Raw genomic sequence first — 16,174 nt, forward strand, 5'->3', positions numbered from 1 at the left:
GACTTGGCAAATGACGCTCAGCTGGCCGACTTCACCCTTCAACTTGACGTTTCTTCTTTCCCATCTCTAGATATGCTTCAACCTTTGCGCCCTATCGCTTTATAGAGAGCGCTCCGCGATTAGATGGACCGATACCGGGACGACATGGACTGGTTGCCTAGGCCTAGCGAGACCCGGCTTCAGGAGCTGGTTCTTGGACCGTAGCTCAGGACTGGTGAGGAGGCCTTGAAGTCTTGAACACTCAGTGCTGGTGTATCAGAGGTGAGACATGGATCTTATCGTGCCGACTGAGGGCAGAACGGAATGATTAGATCGATCGGCGGAGGAAGGTATTTGGATTGCCTATGAAGGTAAGAAAGCGAGATCCGGACCCTACAAGTCGAGACGTTGGGACTGTTATAGCAGGTGAGTATCACTTGGGATGGGGGCATCTCATCGCTCCTGCCCTGGCCGCCTCAAACTTGTGTGTTGTTGCCTTGCAATGCGCCAAGACCATAGAACCTGCTGCAGTCATTGCATGCGGGTTCCCATATTTGCACCTCTTTGCGCCATTCTTTCCTACTGCTTGCCCGCCCTTGTCACTTCCGTATCTGTCCTGGACAACCAAAGCTTTGATACTACCCAGACATAAGGCCTTTAAAAAAGACAGCATGGCTAGGTAAGTCTCTCTCTCCGCCAAATCTTCCTACGCATATCGAGCAATATCGCTAAGAACTCGTTATCAGCCTCGCGCAGCTGTAGATTATCCCCCGTCATCTCTCCATGGTCATGCTAGGTGCTGCCGCTAGAGCCGCTGAGCTCAGAGCTGCCCAGAAGGCGCAGGCCAGGCAAGCCAGTCGCGAAGCCGAAGAACAGAGACTTCCTCCACCTGCCGCTCCAGTCTCTCTTGACGCCTTCTCGAGACCTGTTGCGAGCCGAAATAAGGGCACGAAAGCCTACATCCCTCTGGTCCTCGGAAGAACCCCGGAAGCTGACCATAGCGTCGCTGCAGGCGATCCAACAGAGACTCCTACCAAGAAGGCGCCCACTCCGTCCTCGAACCCCAGCAGCTCGCGGCTTGGCTCCAGCAATGCTGCGCCGACGACGCGTTTCTCGCAGGCCGGTACCGACCCTCCGACTGCCCCGCGGGCTATGGTAACAAGAGAACCCTTGCAGCCGCAGCCGCAGCCACCCGCTCCTGCTTTTCCACCGCCAAGGCCCCAGACGATGCCCGCCGCCTTTCACACAACCCCACCTCACCCTCATCTTGCCTACCAGCAGAGTCATATGTTCGCTGGCCAGTACCATTACCACACTCCACCCTCCCATCATATGCTGCCGCCTCCTTCGAACTATCTTTGGCCACAGCAAATTCCAATTCATGATCCCGGCTTTCAATTCCACCAGCCTCCATCCGCTAATCACCTCTACCCCCATCAGCAGCTTCATGCTTTCGATCATTCCAGGATTCATCAAGTGGATCAATTCGCCCCATCTGCAGATAATCATCAACCTCGCCGTCCAATCGAGATCAGAGAACCTCCCCAAGAGCATCCTCAGCCACTCCCACAAGACTACCCGTGCCTCAAGACTCCAGAGACCAAGGTACGACGCTTCGTCTTCGGTCCAGACGACCTTTCGCCTACAAAGCAAGAGCTGAAAATGTCGGTCAGAGGAACAACGCCGGCGCTGAGTTCCGCAACGCATCAACGCCAGCGAGAACCTATTCGCATGCGCGATCCTCTTGTACCGAGGACCGAAGCTACACCAACTGAACAGGAGAACAGACCTCTGGATATGCCCGCATATACACATCCGGGCTGGCTGGCTAAACAATCCGAGTCAGAGGATTCGTTTTCTATTACCAGTTCTGTCGAGATGCAATTCGCAAATCCGCTTCGACAGTACGCTGACATCAGCTCGACCTCGGAGGAGCCAGTCACCGCAGTTCCTTGGATGAGGCCAGGAAACATTCCCGAAGCCATTCTGGCTACCCAAGATGATGGTCACTACGATCGGGCTACTAAGATGCAGAAGTTCGTTGCTGTGCAACAAAGCCTGAGCAAACAGGGAAAAACAGTTCTTAACAATCCTGAGCGTAACAATACCGCCAGTCTCATCTCCCAGGTACCTAGCGTCATGATGGACAGCATCAGTGGTCCGGGACCTGCTGTCCTCGAAGAACAGGCGAGATACCTTCCTCCGGTGAACCAACGTCCTGAGCGCATCCCAATCCAGGCGCCTCCAGGACTCAAGATGCCGGATCGCCCATTCGTCTCTTTGCTCTTGGACGAGAAGGCAATGCTCGAGTCGAGGGCCAAAGCCGACGATGCACTGCGGAAAGACTTCGGCGTCGGTACTGATGCTTGGTTCGATCTGAAGCCACCCACCCTGTCCGATCGTAAGAGAATGCAGTCTGCCATGAAGTCCGTTCGTCTCAAGGAGGCGAACAGAGCACCACCAACTGTGCATGAACAGCATCGCTGGTACACCGAGGATAACGCCAAGAAGCTCATGGACGAGGACCCCCGGCCTTTCTTGCGTGCTCGCGAGCATATTGACTACATGGCTCGAGACCATTCTACTAGACTTCATGCGACCGTTGGAGAGCCTCAACCCCCCAACAGCGATGTCGACATGCACGCTGGGATGATCAGAGGTGCTGGTCATATTCTGATAAATCTCACCGAGAATCTGATCAATGATAAGAAGCAGGACTACTTTTATCGTACCAAGAAAGCACCAGACTATGCGGTCGACCGGACTGCTCTAGTTTCTGGGGCTGAAAATATCAGTTTATTCGAGGACAAACCCAGCGAGAAATACAACCCTCCTAACCGCCTTGCGCGCGATCCGAGGTACTCCAACACCGGCGGCGAGTCTCCCAGGGAGGAAAAGAGTGGTGGAAATGGTTTGCACAAGACCAAGTACGGTTGGGGTCATTGAAGAGACGGGTCCAGAATGTGACTCTGACGAAGAATGAAAACTGGAGCGTCAGATTTCTGTACGACGGTATTCACCGTGGAAGTCTCGAGCGGAGACCTTGGTCAAAAGTGTAGCGCATGATCATAGTTGTGCAAGAATGGTGCCAGACACAATCGAGGCTATGAAGCCGCGATAGACATGTATATTTTATCGACATGACGCGCAGATGCACGATAGCACAAGGAAGGCAACAAGGAAATACTGCGGCCCTTGTGGATAGCACGTATTGTCTCACATTATTCTTCATGCTCTCTACCCATGCTCATGCATATGACTTATGAAACGCTTACGCTTCTAGACGCCGAGACCACAATCGCTCAATGCACCTCAGCTGCCCTCCAAAGGCTCCATGCCCCAATCCTTCAACCAACAGCCCACAAGCTTACTGACGTACCCATCCGGCCCATGCTTCAACAGCACCTCCCGCCCCGCACTCGCCACGACCGGCGCGTCCCGCACCGTGCGCACCGTCTCAAACTCCAGGCCATTCTGCCGACCCCCTTCCATCCCACTGTCGATCCCTCTCTCGAATCCCGCCTCCCTCGCATGGCCATACTTGCCCTCCCAAAACCCCAACAATTTCAGACTCGGATTCGCCTCTGCGTCTTGTGATGCCTCGCGCAGGCGTCTCAGCCACTCGGCGGGACTGACCTCGTCGAAATGCGGAAGGAGGGCCGTGCGCCGCAGCGCGGGCAGGACGTCGTACGTCCAGTGGAGGGTGTGGGGGTTGAGGACGTTGTAGACGAGGTCAGGTTCACTTTGATCGTCATGGGCATGGTCACGGTCATGCTCCTGCTCCTGCTCCTGCTGGTGCTCCTGCTGGTACTCGTGTTCCTGGCCCTGGTGTTGAGCACGCCTCGCAACATCACCACCCCCCAGCGCCAGCACGACAATAGCCTCGGCGCACACGTCGACGGGCAGCCAGCTCACGCGCTCGTCCAGGCGCGGCAGGCAGCGCAGGCCGTCCTGCGCCGCGCACCGCACGAGGAGGGCGACCGCCTCCGTGGCGTTCCAGGCGCCGCGCTCGAGGTCGCCGCTCAGCTGGCCCACGCGCATGACACGGCTCTGCATGCGCGTGGATCCACCCTGGAAAGAAGAAGCAGCCTCGGTGATGCGCTCGCCGCACAGTTTCGCCTGCCCGTAGCCCATAGTCTGCGCGTGCGCGAGATCGGGGACGCGCGTCTCGCGCACGATGGCGGGGCGGGGCGTGCCGCTTGCGGCGGAGACGGAGCTGCAGAAGTAGAAGGCGGCGGGGGTGGCGAGTTGCACGGACGTGCAGAGGTTGATGAGGTTTTGGATGCTGGCGAGAGAGGGCGCGAAGGCTGGGAGGGGGAGGTTGAAGTTGACGGGCCAGGCGCAGTGGATGACGTGGGTGAGGGAGGTGCGGAGTAAGGTGAGGTGGGTTTCGGAGAGGCCTAGAGTCGGGAGGCTGAGGTCGGAGGGGAGGCAGGTCAGTTTGTCGAGGAGGGAGGCGGGGAGGTCGATGCCGCGGGAGTGGAGTTGTGAGAGCACGCGTGTGCGGGCGGCGGCGGCGCTTGGGGCGCGGACCAGAGCGTAGACGTGGGAGACGCCGGGGCGTGAGAGGAGGGACGCGGCGATGTAGGCGCCTAGGCTGCCAGTGCAGCCTGTGAGGAGGATGACGGCGTTGTTGGTGCGATCTGGAGTAGGCCAGTTGGCTGGCTCGTGGGGTGTGAAGACCGAGTACTGAGAGATAAGCTCCTGCATCGTGGTAGTGACGCTGCCGGCAGGGTCTTCCTCGGGCTCGCCTGTACGCAAGCTGTAGAGGTGACGAGCGAGGGCGGCAACGTTCCCGGTCTCGAAGACGACGTTGGTGGAGAGCTTGCTCGCGTTGTCGCCGAGAGACAAATGTTTGCGGATCAGACTGTATAGGCGAGTGGTCTGTAGGGAGTCAATGCCGCAGGAGAAGATGTCAGAAGTTGGGGACGGGAGTGGGGTGTTGAGCGTGGTGGCAAAGGTGGACATGAGGAAAGATTCTAGCTCAGGGATCGAGAGCTCGAGGAGAGAGCTGCTGTCCATGGCGGATGGAGAGGTATCTTCGAAGGCGGCGTAGGCGGCATCAATGGCAGTGGCGAAGACTTGATACAATTGTGCGCGGATGAAGGTACCTTTATCGGTCTTTGGATAGGCAACATCGGCGTGCATTGGGATGATGAGTTCCTGCGGGATGCGAGAAAAGCTCTCGGCTGCGGCGTTGGCGGCATCAATGCTGGGTTGAATAGCAGAGAGGAAGTCTGCATCGGATAGATGCGCAGAGTGCGCGTTGCGGAATACGATAACGCCTGGGACGCTACGACCTGCACCGAAGACGGCTGCTTCGCCAACGAGACGATCTTGGCGAATTCGGCCTTCGATGGGGAGAGGAAGGACTTTCTCGCTGTTGACGAGGGTCAAACGATCGTCGAGGCGGGAAAGATATTTGTAAAAGTTCGACTTTGCAGGGTCGGGATGTCTGGTAAATAGATCGCGAGTGCGGAACGAGTTGGGAGGATCATCAGAGTTTGAAGGCCCCTTGGATGGTAAGCCGTCAAGACCGACACATTCGAAGACACCTGGTGATATCTCGTCCATGAGAACATGTTTGGAGATTGGATAGTGGAGCCGCATATAATCCCATTCAAGATCTCCTGCTGGGCGGGAGGAGTTCATGATAAAACCAGTCTCCGTAGCTCCGTAGTTCGCGACAAGATTGATGCCTGCTGCAACCAGCCTATTGCCCAGTGCGTCTGGACAAGCACTACCGGCGTACAAGACAAGCTCAGCCTTCTGCAGCTGCGCTATACCTGCCTCGGTTTCGGCCATCAACTTGAGCACGTAAGGCACGACATTGAACAGCTCCGGTTTGGCCACTGACATGGCCTCGATGAGGTTCTTCGCTGTGACTGGGAATGCATAGTTGCCTAGGTACATGGGCTTCCGTGCATAGAGTGCTCGGCCACATTCCATTAACGCTTGGCTGTGAAAGAGAGGTGAGACGCAGAAGGCTTTCAAACCCAAACCCTTGTAGAAGTTGGCCAGGCATTGCATGTTTGTCAGGATGATGGGCTTGGGGAAGCCGGTACTTCCAGAAGAGTGGATGATCCAGCCCATCTTGTTGCCCTCCTTCACCGGATCAACGCTACTGCGGACGAATGCAGGAGGACTTGTGACATGGCGGTAGTCGGCTCGGGCGAGTAGCGGGTAGCTACTGCATGGATGAGCTTTTTGAATTTCGCTAACCATGGTCTGAAATGTCGGTGCGGCAATGATTCGATCGCAATTTGCCATTATCATCAGCTGGATATAGGCTTCAGCCGCAAGCCTGGTTGAGAGAAACAAGATGGCATAACCTAGTCGGTTCAGGGCGAAGATGGATATGTAGACTTCAAGGCTCGAAGGGGCAAGCAACGCCATGACAGGGGCTTCTGGCAGGGAAGGGTCGACCGGTGCAATACCATGGCTGATATACTTTGCAACAGCAGCATCGGTGAAGCGATCGAGATCCTTGCCCGTATACTCCTCGAAGTCACTGACACCTTTCACAGGGTACGCAAGCAACGGGGCATTTGATGGCTCTGCGGCATGAGCTTTCAGCAGACCATCAATAGTCCGGTATTCGGCAGGTGGTAACTTCTGAGGTTTGGTAGATTGTACTTGGGCTGTAAATTCTGCAACAGGCGCAGTCAGAGTCACTGTGGTCGACATGGCGGTACAGTTGTTTGTGGCGTCGAATTGTGTGGAGTATAGCGTAGACACTCAAGAGTTGCACGCAGCACCTAGAGGGATGTTCAAGGCTGCTGCCGAGGAAGTCTCGTCTACATGTATGTCAGGGAAACTGTCCTGGCGTCGTATGGCTTCCAATGGAGCAGAGTGCGGTGGGTACGTGTTCAACACCTGCCAATGGCACAACGTACATCATCTCCTGCATCGTTGAAACGGGTGCCCAGTCGACCTTGGAGGAGGAGACCTGGGGTGAAGGTGGGGGGGTCGAACGGGGTAGAGATGTTGCGAGCCGACGGGATCTCTGCCGTCGGCCCAGTTGGAGAAGGTCGTGTCGGCATCATACCCGTAGCAACAGCGGCACGCCGATAATGGTTCCAACATCTGTCTAGTCGAGTGTGGAGAACCTTCTTTCGACAATGAACACCGCCGGCGGAGGTGTTGATATGTGTCTGCGGTTACTGTGAGCAGCATTAGTGGTGGCCGTTGAAGCCGAAACAACGATGCTAAGTGGTCAATTACGGCGACCCATTACGCCTGCACCGACCATAGTTGTGCTCCACCGTAGTGACGACCATCTTGCTTGATGCTCGGATTTGCGTTTCATGTTTTCATCAACGCCTTTACAATCCGGTCGGTAGCAACTCTGAATTCTGAGATGCCGCAAGTCTCTCGATCAGGCTGGACTCCATTTCCCCGTACCCGCCGCTGTCATCTGGTTGCTCCAGGCTCTCTTCTGGCCTTTCTAGCCCCAAGAATGGCCCGTTACAGCTGCTGGCCTTCACTAGGCTTCAGCGGTCTATGGGTTCATACTGATTTCCGCAATGCTCTATTTCGTTCTCAAGAGCAGGAAGACGTAGTTTGGCCCTGTCACGGAAGTCCAAGGCCGGAGCTTGTCTGCATTGAGGACATGAATGTCTCTCTCCTGTGCCCCTTTATCCCCGTGCCGTAGCGACAGCTTACACCCGAAACATATGGCTGCCCATGATAGTCCCGGCATGGAGCAAACAAGGTAACAATGAAATGCAGCAGTCGGGAAGCCACATGACCTTGCCTCACAACCGCCCTCGTCCATCAACGAACGGCTGTGGCCTCATCAAACACCACTTTGCCTGCTGCTTTGTGCTCACAACGCACATTGTCACATTAACTTCAGCCATAAATCAGCCTTCAGTGGATCCAACACCTCAAGTCATCTCCACTCATTCCCAGTTTTCCTCGGTGCCACTGGCTGAAGAGATACCTAGTCTACCTAATACCACCAGGATTCAATTAACTCTCGAGCCCACCATGATCTGCAACTGCGTCAACTGCGAAGCCATCCGCAACAATTACCCGAAACTCGACACCACCTATGACCCTCACCACAAACCGCCCTCAAGCCGCGATCACCATCAGCTCCACGAATGGGCACACACTATCAGCCATCTGAACAGCACGCAAGCTCTTCTGACCATCAAGTCCGATGTCGCCGACATCAAAGCTGGCGTTGCAGCCCTGGAAGAGAGCTCGAGCTCGACCTCCAGCAGCAGCCGATCGCATGCCTAATTCGCTGCCACCGTCTGATTTCTGGTTGCTCGTATCAGGAAGGCGGTGGTGGAGAGGTAGGCGGGTGAAAAGGTGTATGAGAAAGCGCTCGAAAAAGTCGCCGTTCCTGCTGCTACGGTGCCTTCTGCAATGCCCTGCTACGTTGTCGCGCCTGCGACGATGCTGCCGTTCGACCCGTCTCCGCTGGAGCAGAGTGCTCAATTGTAAGAGCAGCAGTAGGAGATGGAGCAGGAAGGGGAAAATTTCAGAAGTGTGATTGGGGGTTGGTGACGGGCGAGCAGTGTGGGGCATTGCTCCAGAAAGATGAGTCGCGACAAAAGGACCAACAAAAAGGAAAAGATATGAATGAAGGAAAATTGGCATGGTGTTCTTCGCAGCCCCCGAACATGCATTCTTCCTACACAAACCTGAGTACCTTACGTAGCCGTTCCAGGGCAGGCGCCACCGCATGGTAAGTCTTTCTTGAAACCAGGTGACTGCTGGAGGATCATCCTGGACATCAATACACTTAAAGCTGGCGATAAGGGGCCACAATACCAGCTCGGAGAAGACAGTGTCGATGTCACTTCAGAGCCTGCCAAGGCAGTGTGAACGAGAGGATTAAAAGCGGGACTTCTCCCCCGGCACCCCGCGCAGGAAGGTTTCGGGCGTCTCAAATACCATATGGCATCAATCTCAAACACCCCGCTAGTGGAATAACTAAGCAGAGTATTCTGGATGACGATACCCCCGTCCAAGCCGTCCCAATGTCGCACGGGGCGGGGAACGGCCCATTACTCCGAGCTTGCTGTTCGTAGTTCCTAAAGCATATTACGTATTCCATCGCTAATAAATCCACGACAGAATTTTCCAAGTCCGATTGACTTCGCCGGATCCGACGAGCAGCAATTTAAGCCGTCTTAAGCATGGCAGTAAGCTTCTCGAGTCCTAGTCTTGTCCCATATCGTCGACGCAGAAGGACATGTCGACGCTCAGCCGTAGCGCGACCGACGTAGAGAATGCGGACGAGCCCCGTTCCGCCGCACTGCGTCCATGTTCGTTCACCCAATTCCGCCCATGCAACTATCTAACCAGAGCAATTAGGCACCTCAAGTCGCGTGTCAACCCACACACTGGACTGGGCAGGACCCGATGACCCGCAGAACCCCTTCAATTGGCGGCTGCGCAAGAAGTGGATCGCCACCGCCCTGGCGCTGCTGGCCAGCTTCACCTCGATGCTGAACGGCACCATGATCACCGTCGCGCACGAGCCCATCGGCGAAGCCTTCCACGTCAGCGACGCCCACTTCCCACACTCGTACTGGCCCGTCGCCAGCTGGACCATCGGCGGCGCCGTCACCTGCCTGCTGCTGCTGCCGATCATGGAGGACTTTGGCATGCGGCCCACCTTTCTCGCCACGTACATCGTGTACCTGTGCTTCCTGGTGCCGCAGGCCGTGGCGCAGAACTTCGCGACCCTGGTCATCTGCCGCTTCTTCTCCGGCGGCTGCGTCTCGGTGCTGGCCAACACGGCCGCGGGCGTCATCGGCAATATCTGGGAGGGCGAGCGGGGCCGAACCATCCCCACGAGTCTGTACATCACCGCCTACCTGACGGGCAGCAGTAGCGGGCCGGTCGTTGGCGGCGTCATCCTCGAGTATCTCGGCTGGCGATGGATCTCTTACATGCAGCTGATCTGGATGGGAGCGCTGTTCCCGCTCTACATCTTCCTGTTTCCGGAGACACGAGGCGTGACCATCCTCGAACGCCGGTCCCGCAGCCTCGGCAGGACAGGTGGTCAACGGCGCCTCTCAGCCACGCGGTCGGTGCCGTTGGGTCAGAAGCTGCGGAGGAGCGTCACGCGGCCGCTGTACATGCTCTTCACGGAGCCGGTGCTCTTCGTCTTTACCATCTGGTCCGCCTTCATGGTCGGAACCGTCTATCTCTTCACACAGTCCGTCGAACAGGTCTTCTCCGGCCTGTACGGTTGGACACCAACGCAAAGCGGCTATGTTCAGGCGGCGGTGGTGCTCGGCGAGTGCATCGGCTGGACGGGCACACTAGTCTCTTCCAAGATCTACTTTGGATCCGCCTCCCGCAACACCGAAGTGCCCGGGACCCCCATCCCAGAAGCGCGGCTGTACGTCAGCGTCTTCGCCAGCTTCATCGGCGTCGCGGGCGGCATGTTCGTCTACGGCTGGACGTCCTCCCCGGCGATCCCCTGGGTCGCTCCCGCGGTCGGCCTGGCCATGGTCGGCTTCGGCATCAACATCGTTGTCCTCGCCATTGCGGACTACATTCTCGACGCGTACAGCAGGTACGCTGGAAGCGCGATCGCCGCTCTCGTGCTGGGTGAAGACATCTTTGCCGCGTTTTTGCCGCTGGCGACGCAGAGCATGTACAGCAATCTGGGCTTCAACTGGGCGAGCTCCGTGCTGGGCTTCTTGGCCGTAGCCATCTCCTTCACGTCGCTGTGTCTGATCGTCTGGGGCAGGCAGCTTCGGGCGCGGAGTCCGTTCATGGCTGGCGTGGCGGTTGTGGGCGAGAAGAGTGTATTTACGTGATGTAGATGTAGCTTTCATGTCACGAGCAATTTATGACCATGTAACAGCTGTTCAGTCGGCAGATTTCAACAGCATCCTCATCTTCACTGCCCTTTCCCGGCATGCTTATCCGCTATGAGGCGTCTCAGACGCTATGTCCGGTCCTCAGTCACCGGATATATTCTGGAATCCGCAGCCATAGCTGCCGGAGGCTCTCAGTATCGCACGTCCCACCCTCCCAAACAAATCAAGCCCATTACCCCACAAACTCCATAACCGCATCATCCACCTCCCTCAGATGCGACGCGCTCAAGAAATGCGCCCCACCCTCTACAACCCGGACCTCCGCCTCCTTCGCGTTGCGTTGCCAAACATCTTGATCTCCTCCTGCGCATTCGCCACCGAATACACCGTATCCGCCGTGCCCTACCGCCGCCGCCGCTGTTTTCCCAACAGGACCCTAGAATCGTAGCACTTTGTCCGACAGATATTTGCCAATCTCGAAATCGGGAAAAAAAAGCTCACATGCAACCACAAAACCGGACACCTCACACCTCCAACCCTTGGCATGCAAGCCATCGCGATCCCTGAGATTCAGTGTCGCCATCCTCGCCCTCCCCCTCCTCCCCTCATCGCCACGATAATTCTCCTTGAGCTCTCTGCGCCCAGAACTCGGCTTCTTCTTTTGGGGGGGGGAAACGAGTGGCGCCGCCAAAGCCGGCACTGACGAGAAACTCGCAGAACGCGGTCGTCCATCTCGAAGGGAAGGCGTGGGATGGTCCGACGTCCAGGGGCCTCGAGCGAGGACGTGCACGCCGCCCGCGATGCCGTCCCAGCAGCCCGAGGCGGCGGCTGCGGTCGGACTCGTAGTCCATTGAGGTGCCGCGGCAGTGGGATGCTGCCGACGATCTGCAGAAAAAGGGGGAAGCGGGGGAACTTTTGGCGTGGTGTATATCAATGGGGATTGCGCCCCGTGATCCAGCCGCCCTGGCTGGTGCCGAGCACGAATGCCTTTGGGACCCCCAGGGTGTCCAATACCTGCAGGTTCATGATGGCGGTGTCCCAGTAGGTGAAATGCTCGCCTATGGTGCGGGTCTGGCCGTGGCCGAGGAGCTCGATGGCCAGGAGGTTCATCTTGCTGGTGAGGTCCTTGTTGGCGAACTGGCTCCGGTAGAGTTCGGAGGAGGTGGTGTATGAGTTGACGAGGACGAGGGTTGGCTTGGAAGCGTCGTAGGGCTGGGGCATCTGGTAGGCGGCGTCGATGCCGCCTAGGTGGGGGACGTGGATGGTTTTGGTGTTGGGCATTGTGGCGAGAGCTACTCAGCTGGGCGTGTTGGATGGTTCCAAGTGCACGAAACTGGACTTGACTGTTGAGGGTCATGTAGTAGTTGGTAAGCACCATGAATTTTGGTTCTCTGCCCCGCAATCCAGCATCCGGGGTACTTGGAGCTGGTATGATGTCGTTTGGGAGGACATTGCGTTTGTGTACGACTTTCTGATGAATGCACACTTAGCACTGTCCTTACAAACTTCCCTGATCCGAGCTTACAGCTTTGGTCTCAACGGTATTCGCGCTGCTGCAGGTGACATCCTTCCAGGCCAATTGTCAAAGACAGCCGAGGCTGTCGACATAAAGTTCCAATGAGCCAATGACGATTGTGGATTTACTGCCTGCTCACACTTGGCGCTTTCTGTACTGATTGAATTGCATGGAGGGACGAACCATCTGAGTATTGAACTACGATAAAAGCCCTGTCTTTCATCGCAAGAGATATGCTGGCATCTCATTGGTCGTCGGTCAAGGCTGACACCCCTGCATCCTTCAAGAAACCAACCACCCTAGCGATCTCCGTTAGCAACGTCTTTCGCGCATAATATGCGTGGTCCTCCTAGCGCACCATCCCCGCTATAGTCCTTGCAGGAGTGGGAATAACACTCAACATCTTATGGGACCACCTCTGGGCCAAAAGTCCATTCCTCTTTTCCGAATATCTCATAGCCGGTACACAGCTCAACAGAGCGAAGATAGAGCAGTGGTGGATGTTGAAAAATGACGACAGACCAAAATTTGTGCGCACTATGAATCAAGTCTTCAGTCAGACATTACTCAATCAGTCACTCACTCACTGCATGGAACGATCAGTCAATCAGTCAAGCCACCGCATCCACCACATCACCCATCATCCCCAGTCTCTCAGAAAGTGGAAAGGCCGCTGCGAGCGGACGGTTTCACGAAGGAAATGTTTCCACAGCACGCGTGCCATGCCCCAAACCAGCCTAGCTCCACTAGCTCCCCTAGCTTTCCCAGCATCAAAGTCATCCACAATCTTGACGCCATCAAAGGAGTGTCAGAACCACCGTACACACCGTAGTTTGCTCCGATCGGTTTTCCGAGTTGAATTTGAAAATGTGGTGCTGGCCCCCCAAAGCCCAAAAAGGGAAATCTTTAACGCCCAAACCTCTCCCCCCCACAAAAAAGCCAAGCATTATCGACTTGGAGAAACAAAGAATTCAGAGAGATCGGCCGTTTACTTCCGCACTCCGCAACTGCTATCGGTACTTGGGTTTGTCGTGTCGTGTCGTGTCAGATATTCTTCACATGTCATTGTTACTTCATTGATTTGGTTCATCATTGATGCAATTTTGGTTTTTACCCGCTTTTGCCACAAAATGTTCCAACGGGTTACAGGAGCAAGAAGACATTTGGTTCGTAGCTCGCTGTCGGTGTTCTCGCCATATTCCCCTCGCCAGAGCTTTCTTTCTCCTGGAGCTCCAGCAACTGTTGACCGTGCAGCTGCGTTTTGTCGCTTCGCTTTTCGCATCAACCGACCACGACATTCAGACGACAACTAGGCTCTTCACCCCCCAGCATTACCTCGGTTCACCTGTTGAATGCGATGTATTTATTTCTTGTCTCTCTGGCCGTAAGCCTTGGTGGCATAGTCACCCTTGTGCACGATCAAGTCTTGTGGTCTGTAATCCTCCTTGCCGCTGAAGTAGCTGGTCAGGATAGCCTTGGTGCCAGCAGCGTAGCGCTCCTGGGCATCAATGGAGGTACCGGACATGTGGGGAACGGTGGCATTGCCTCCGCCCCAAGGGTTCTTGGCAGTGCGTAGCGGGTGGTCCTTGGGCGCAGGCTGAGGGAACCAGACATCACCACCGTAGCCGTTGAGGTGGCCAGAGGCGAGAGCTTCGGCAACATCCTCCTTAACGACGATGGCACCACGGGCGGTGTTGACGAGCCAAGCGCCTATGTGGTATTAGTAGATGCTGAGTGGAAGAGGTGCTGGACTTACCCTTCTTCATCTTGGAGATCAATTCCTTGTTAAACAGACCACGGGTCTTCTCGTGCAGCGGGCAGTTGATGGTAACAACATCGCACTGGCCAAGCATCTCTTCGAGGCTCTCGACACGGCGGCAGCCAATCTCCTTCTCAACCTCAGGGGACAGAGGCTGGTAGTCAAAGTACAGGAGCTCCTTGCAGTCGAAGGGCTTCAGGCGACGGAGCACACGCTCACCAATGCGGCCAACAGCGACGGTACCAACGACCTTGTTCTCAAGATCGAACTCGTTCTTGGCGACAGCGGCGACATCCCAGTTACCAGCCTGGATTTGCTCACGGGCGGGGACGAAGTTGCGGACGAGAGTAAGGATGGTCATGATGACGTGCTCAGCAACGGAAACGACGTTGCTGCCAGTGACTTCGGCGACGGTGATACCACCGTTGGTCTTGTTGGCAGCGTTCAGGTCGACGTGGTCAGAACCAATACCGGCGGTGATAGCAATCTTGAGGTTCTTCGCCTTGGCCAAGCGTTCTGCGGTGAGGTAACCAGGGTGGAAACTAGAGATTACATCAGTATGTGATGTGAAAAACCCGACCGCCAGACGTACGGAGTAGTGATGATGACTTCGGCGTCAACAAGCTCCTGGTCAAACTTGGAGTTCTCGCCCTCCTTGTCGGAGGTGGTGACGAGAGTGTGACCTTGGTCCTCGAGCCATTTTCTGATACCAAGTTCGTTCTCGGTGGTACCTAGGAGGCGGGGTTGGTCGCGAGCGTGCTCATGGCCCTATCGATGAGATTAGCAACCGAGCCGCTGGCGAGCAGCAAGAAGCTAACTTACGTCGTAGAGGACGAGCAGAACTTTTCCCTGTCGAGCAGCAGAGGCGGTCAGTGTGCGCTTTGCAAGACCGGTGAAGGATGGGACGGCAGTGCGGCGAGCAAAGTGTGGGGAAGCCTGGCCAGCAAGCAGAGAGGAGGCAGGGCGGTGCAAAGACCGAGCAGCAGAGCGGGCAAATACCATTTTGAATCAATGAACAAGAGAGCAGAGAGTCGGTGACAATAGTTCTCGGAAGGATGGAGAGAGAAAGTAGTCGAGCTCCAAGGCCGAGGTGATGGTCGACTTTTTATGAGCAAAGGAACAGGACTCTGTAGGGGAACTGGGGTAAGCTCGAGGACTAGCTGCCTTTGGAGCTTGCGGTGATGATGACGGGAGGTTCGGCACTGATCAGACAGTAGGATGCAATTGGCCGGAGGAGAGCAGCGCGGAGAAGGGCTGGGCTTCTGGACTGCTGGACTGCGGGAGGCAAAGGCTGCTTAGGGACCCTGCAAGCGCGTGGATGTTAGCAAAGGCTAAACGAAGTACCGCGGGCAGGTACACGAGTCTGGAGACTCGAGAGGCACTCGATCACTGAAGAGGGGTAGAGAATGCGGGACGCGGCCAGCGGCATCGGCGGAGGGGTGAGCTATCGATAAGCGCATTGATGCCCCTCGAGGCTCGGGCTGGGGCTTGGGCTTGGGCTTGGGCTTGAGCTTCCATATAGGGGCAAATTGAGGGGCAGGAAAAAACACAAATATCCGGACATAGACAGACAGTACGCACTCTTTGAGATTGAGATTTTGGTCGAGTCGGATATTGTCGACGGCGAGCTCGGTGCTGTGAATTCTCCTGTGCTTCTGTGGCAGAAATGGTCCTCGCTGGGTACGACGGCAGGTGCAATCCAAGTGCTAGAATGTTGTGCCGCTGGTAGTCAGGCAGTGAACGATATATCGCAAGCTGACTAGTAGTAAAAGTAGCTTCTCACAAACATCTACACGCACTTGTTCGAGCCGACACGCCATCTATATACCTTTTTCTTTTTCACCTGCTCCATAGCAATTTCGCACGAGTTGTGACGCCCAATTGCTGTGGTGCTATGACATCTGTTCGAGAAGCCCCTCCTTTGGCCTACGGGGAGATAGGTGCAGGGTCGAGGCAAGGGCAGCCGTTGCTTCGCTGCTCCGCACAAAACCATCCACCCCGCCCCACACCACACCAGTCAGTCCCAAGCATTCGCTACCCTCGTCCGATGAACCGTAGTCGTATCAGAGTACATAGCGAATGCATTTCTGCCAGGCCTCCCAGTTTCTGTTGTCAATCGAACGC

At 56.0% G+C, this 16,174-nt stretch overlaps 5 protein-coding genes across 5 annotated transcripts; 2 read left to right on the top strand and 3 right to left on the bottom strand.

The window, feature by feature from the left end:
- Window positions 1-762: 762 nt before the first annotated feature.
- On the top strand, window positions 763-2,925 carry HMPREF1541_04342 (uncharacterized protein; the record flags this gene model as incomplete). Its single annotated transcript, XM_008718688.1, has 1 exon — window positions 763-2,925. One exon carries the CDS (start codon window positions 763-765, stop codon window positions 2,923-2,925), a length of 2,163 nt encoding a protein of 720 aa, XP_008716910.1.
- Window positions 2,926-3,291: 366 nt separating this feature from the next.
- HMPREF1541_04343 (uncharacterized protein) lies at window positions 3,292-6,666 on the bottom strand (the record flags this gene model as incomplete). The annotated part of the gene is made up of 1 exon (XM_008718689.1): window positions 3,292-6,666. One exon carries the CDS (start codon window positions 6,664-6,666, stop codon window positions 3,292-3,294), a length of 3,375 nt encoding a protein of 1,124 aa, XP_008716911.1.
- Window positions 6,667-9,190: 2,524 nt separating this feature from the next.
- Window positions 9,191-10,772, top strand: HMPREF1541_04344 (uncharacterized protein; the record flags this gene model as incomplete). Its single annotated transcript, XM_008718690.1, has 2 exons — window positions 9,191-9,263; window positions 9,313-10,772. The coding sequence occupies 2 exons, from the start codon at window positions 9,191-9,193 to the stop codon at window positions 10,770-10,772; spliced, it is 1,533 nt and encodes a 510-aa protein (XP_008716912.1).
- A 933-nt stretch (window positions 10,773-11,705) lies between these two features.
- Window positions 11,706-12,056, bottom strand: HMPREF1541_04345 (uncharacterized protein; the record flags this gene model as incomplete). Its single annotated transcript, XM_008718691.1, has 1 exon — window positions 11,706-12,056. The coding sequence occupies one exon, from the start codon at window positions 12,054-12,056 to the stop codon at window positions 11,706-11,708; it is 351 nt and encodes a 116-aa protein (XP_008716913.1).
- A 1,598-nt stretch (window positions 12,057-13,654) lies between these two features.
- On the bottom strand, window positions 13,655-15,052 carry HMPREF1541_04346 (formate dehydrogenase; the record flags this gene model as incomplete). Its single annotated transcript, XM_008718692.1, has 4 exons — window positions 13,655-14,001; window positions 14,048-14,592; window positions 14,643-14,818; window positions 14,873-15,052. The coding sequence occupies 4 exons, from the start codon at window positions 15,050-15,052 to the stop codon at window positions 13,655-13,657; spliced, it is 1,248 nt and encodes a 415-aa protein (XP_008716914.1).
- Window positions 15,053-16,174: the final 1,122 nt, after the last annotated feature.

This window comes from Cyphellophora europaea (genome assembly GCF_000365145.1).
Source record: "Cyphellophora europaea CBS 101466 unplaced genomic scaffold supercont1.4, whole genome shotgun sequence".
NCBI lineage: Eukaryota > Fungi > Ascomycota > Eurotiomycetes > Chaetothyriales > Cyphellophoraceae > Cyphellophora > Cyphellophora europaea.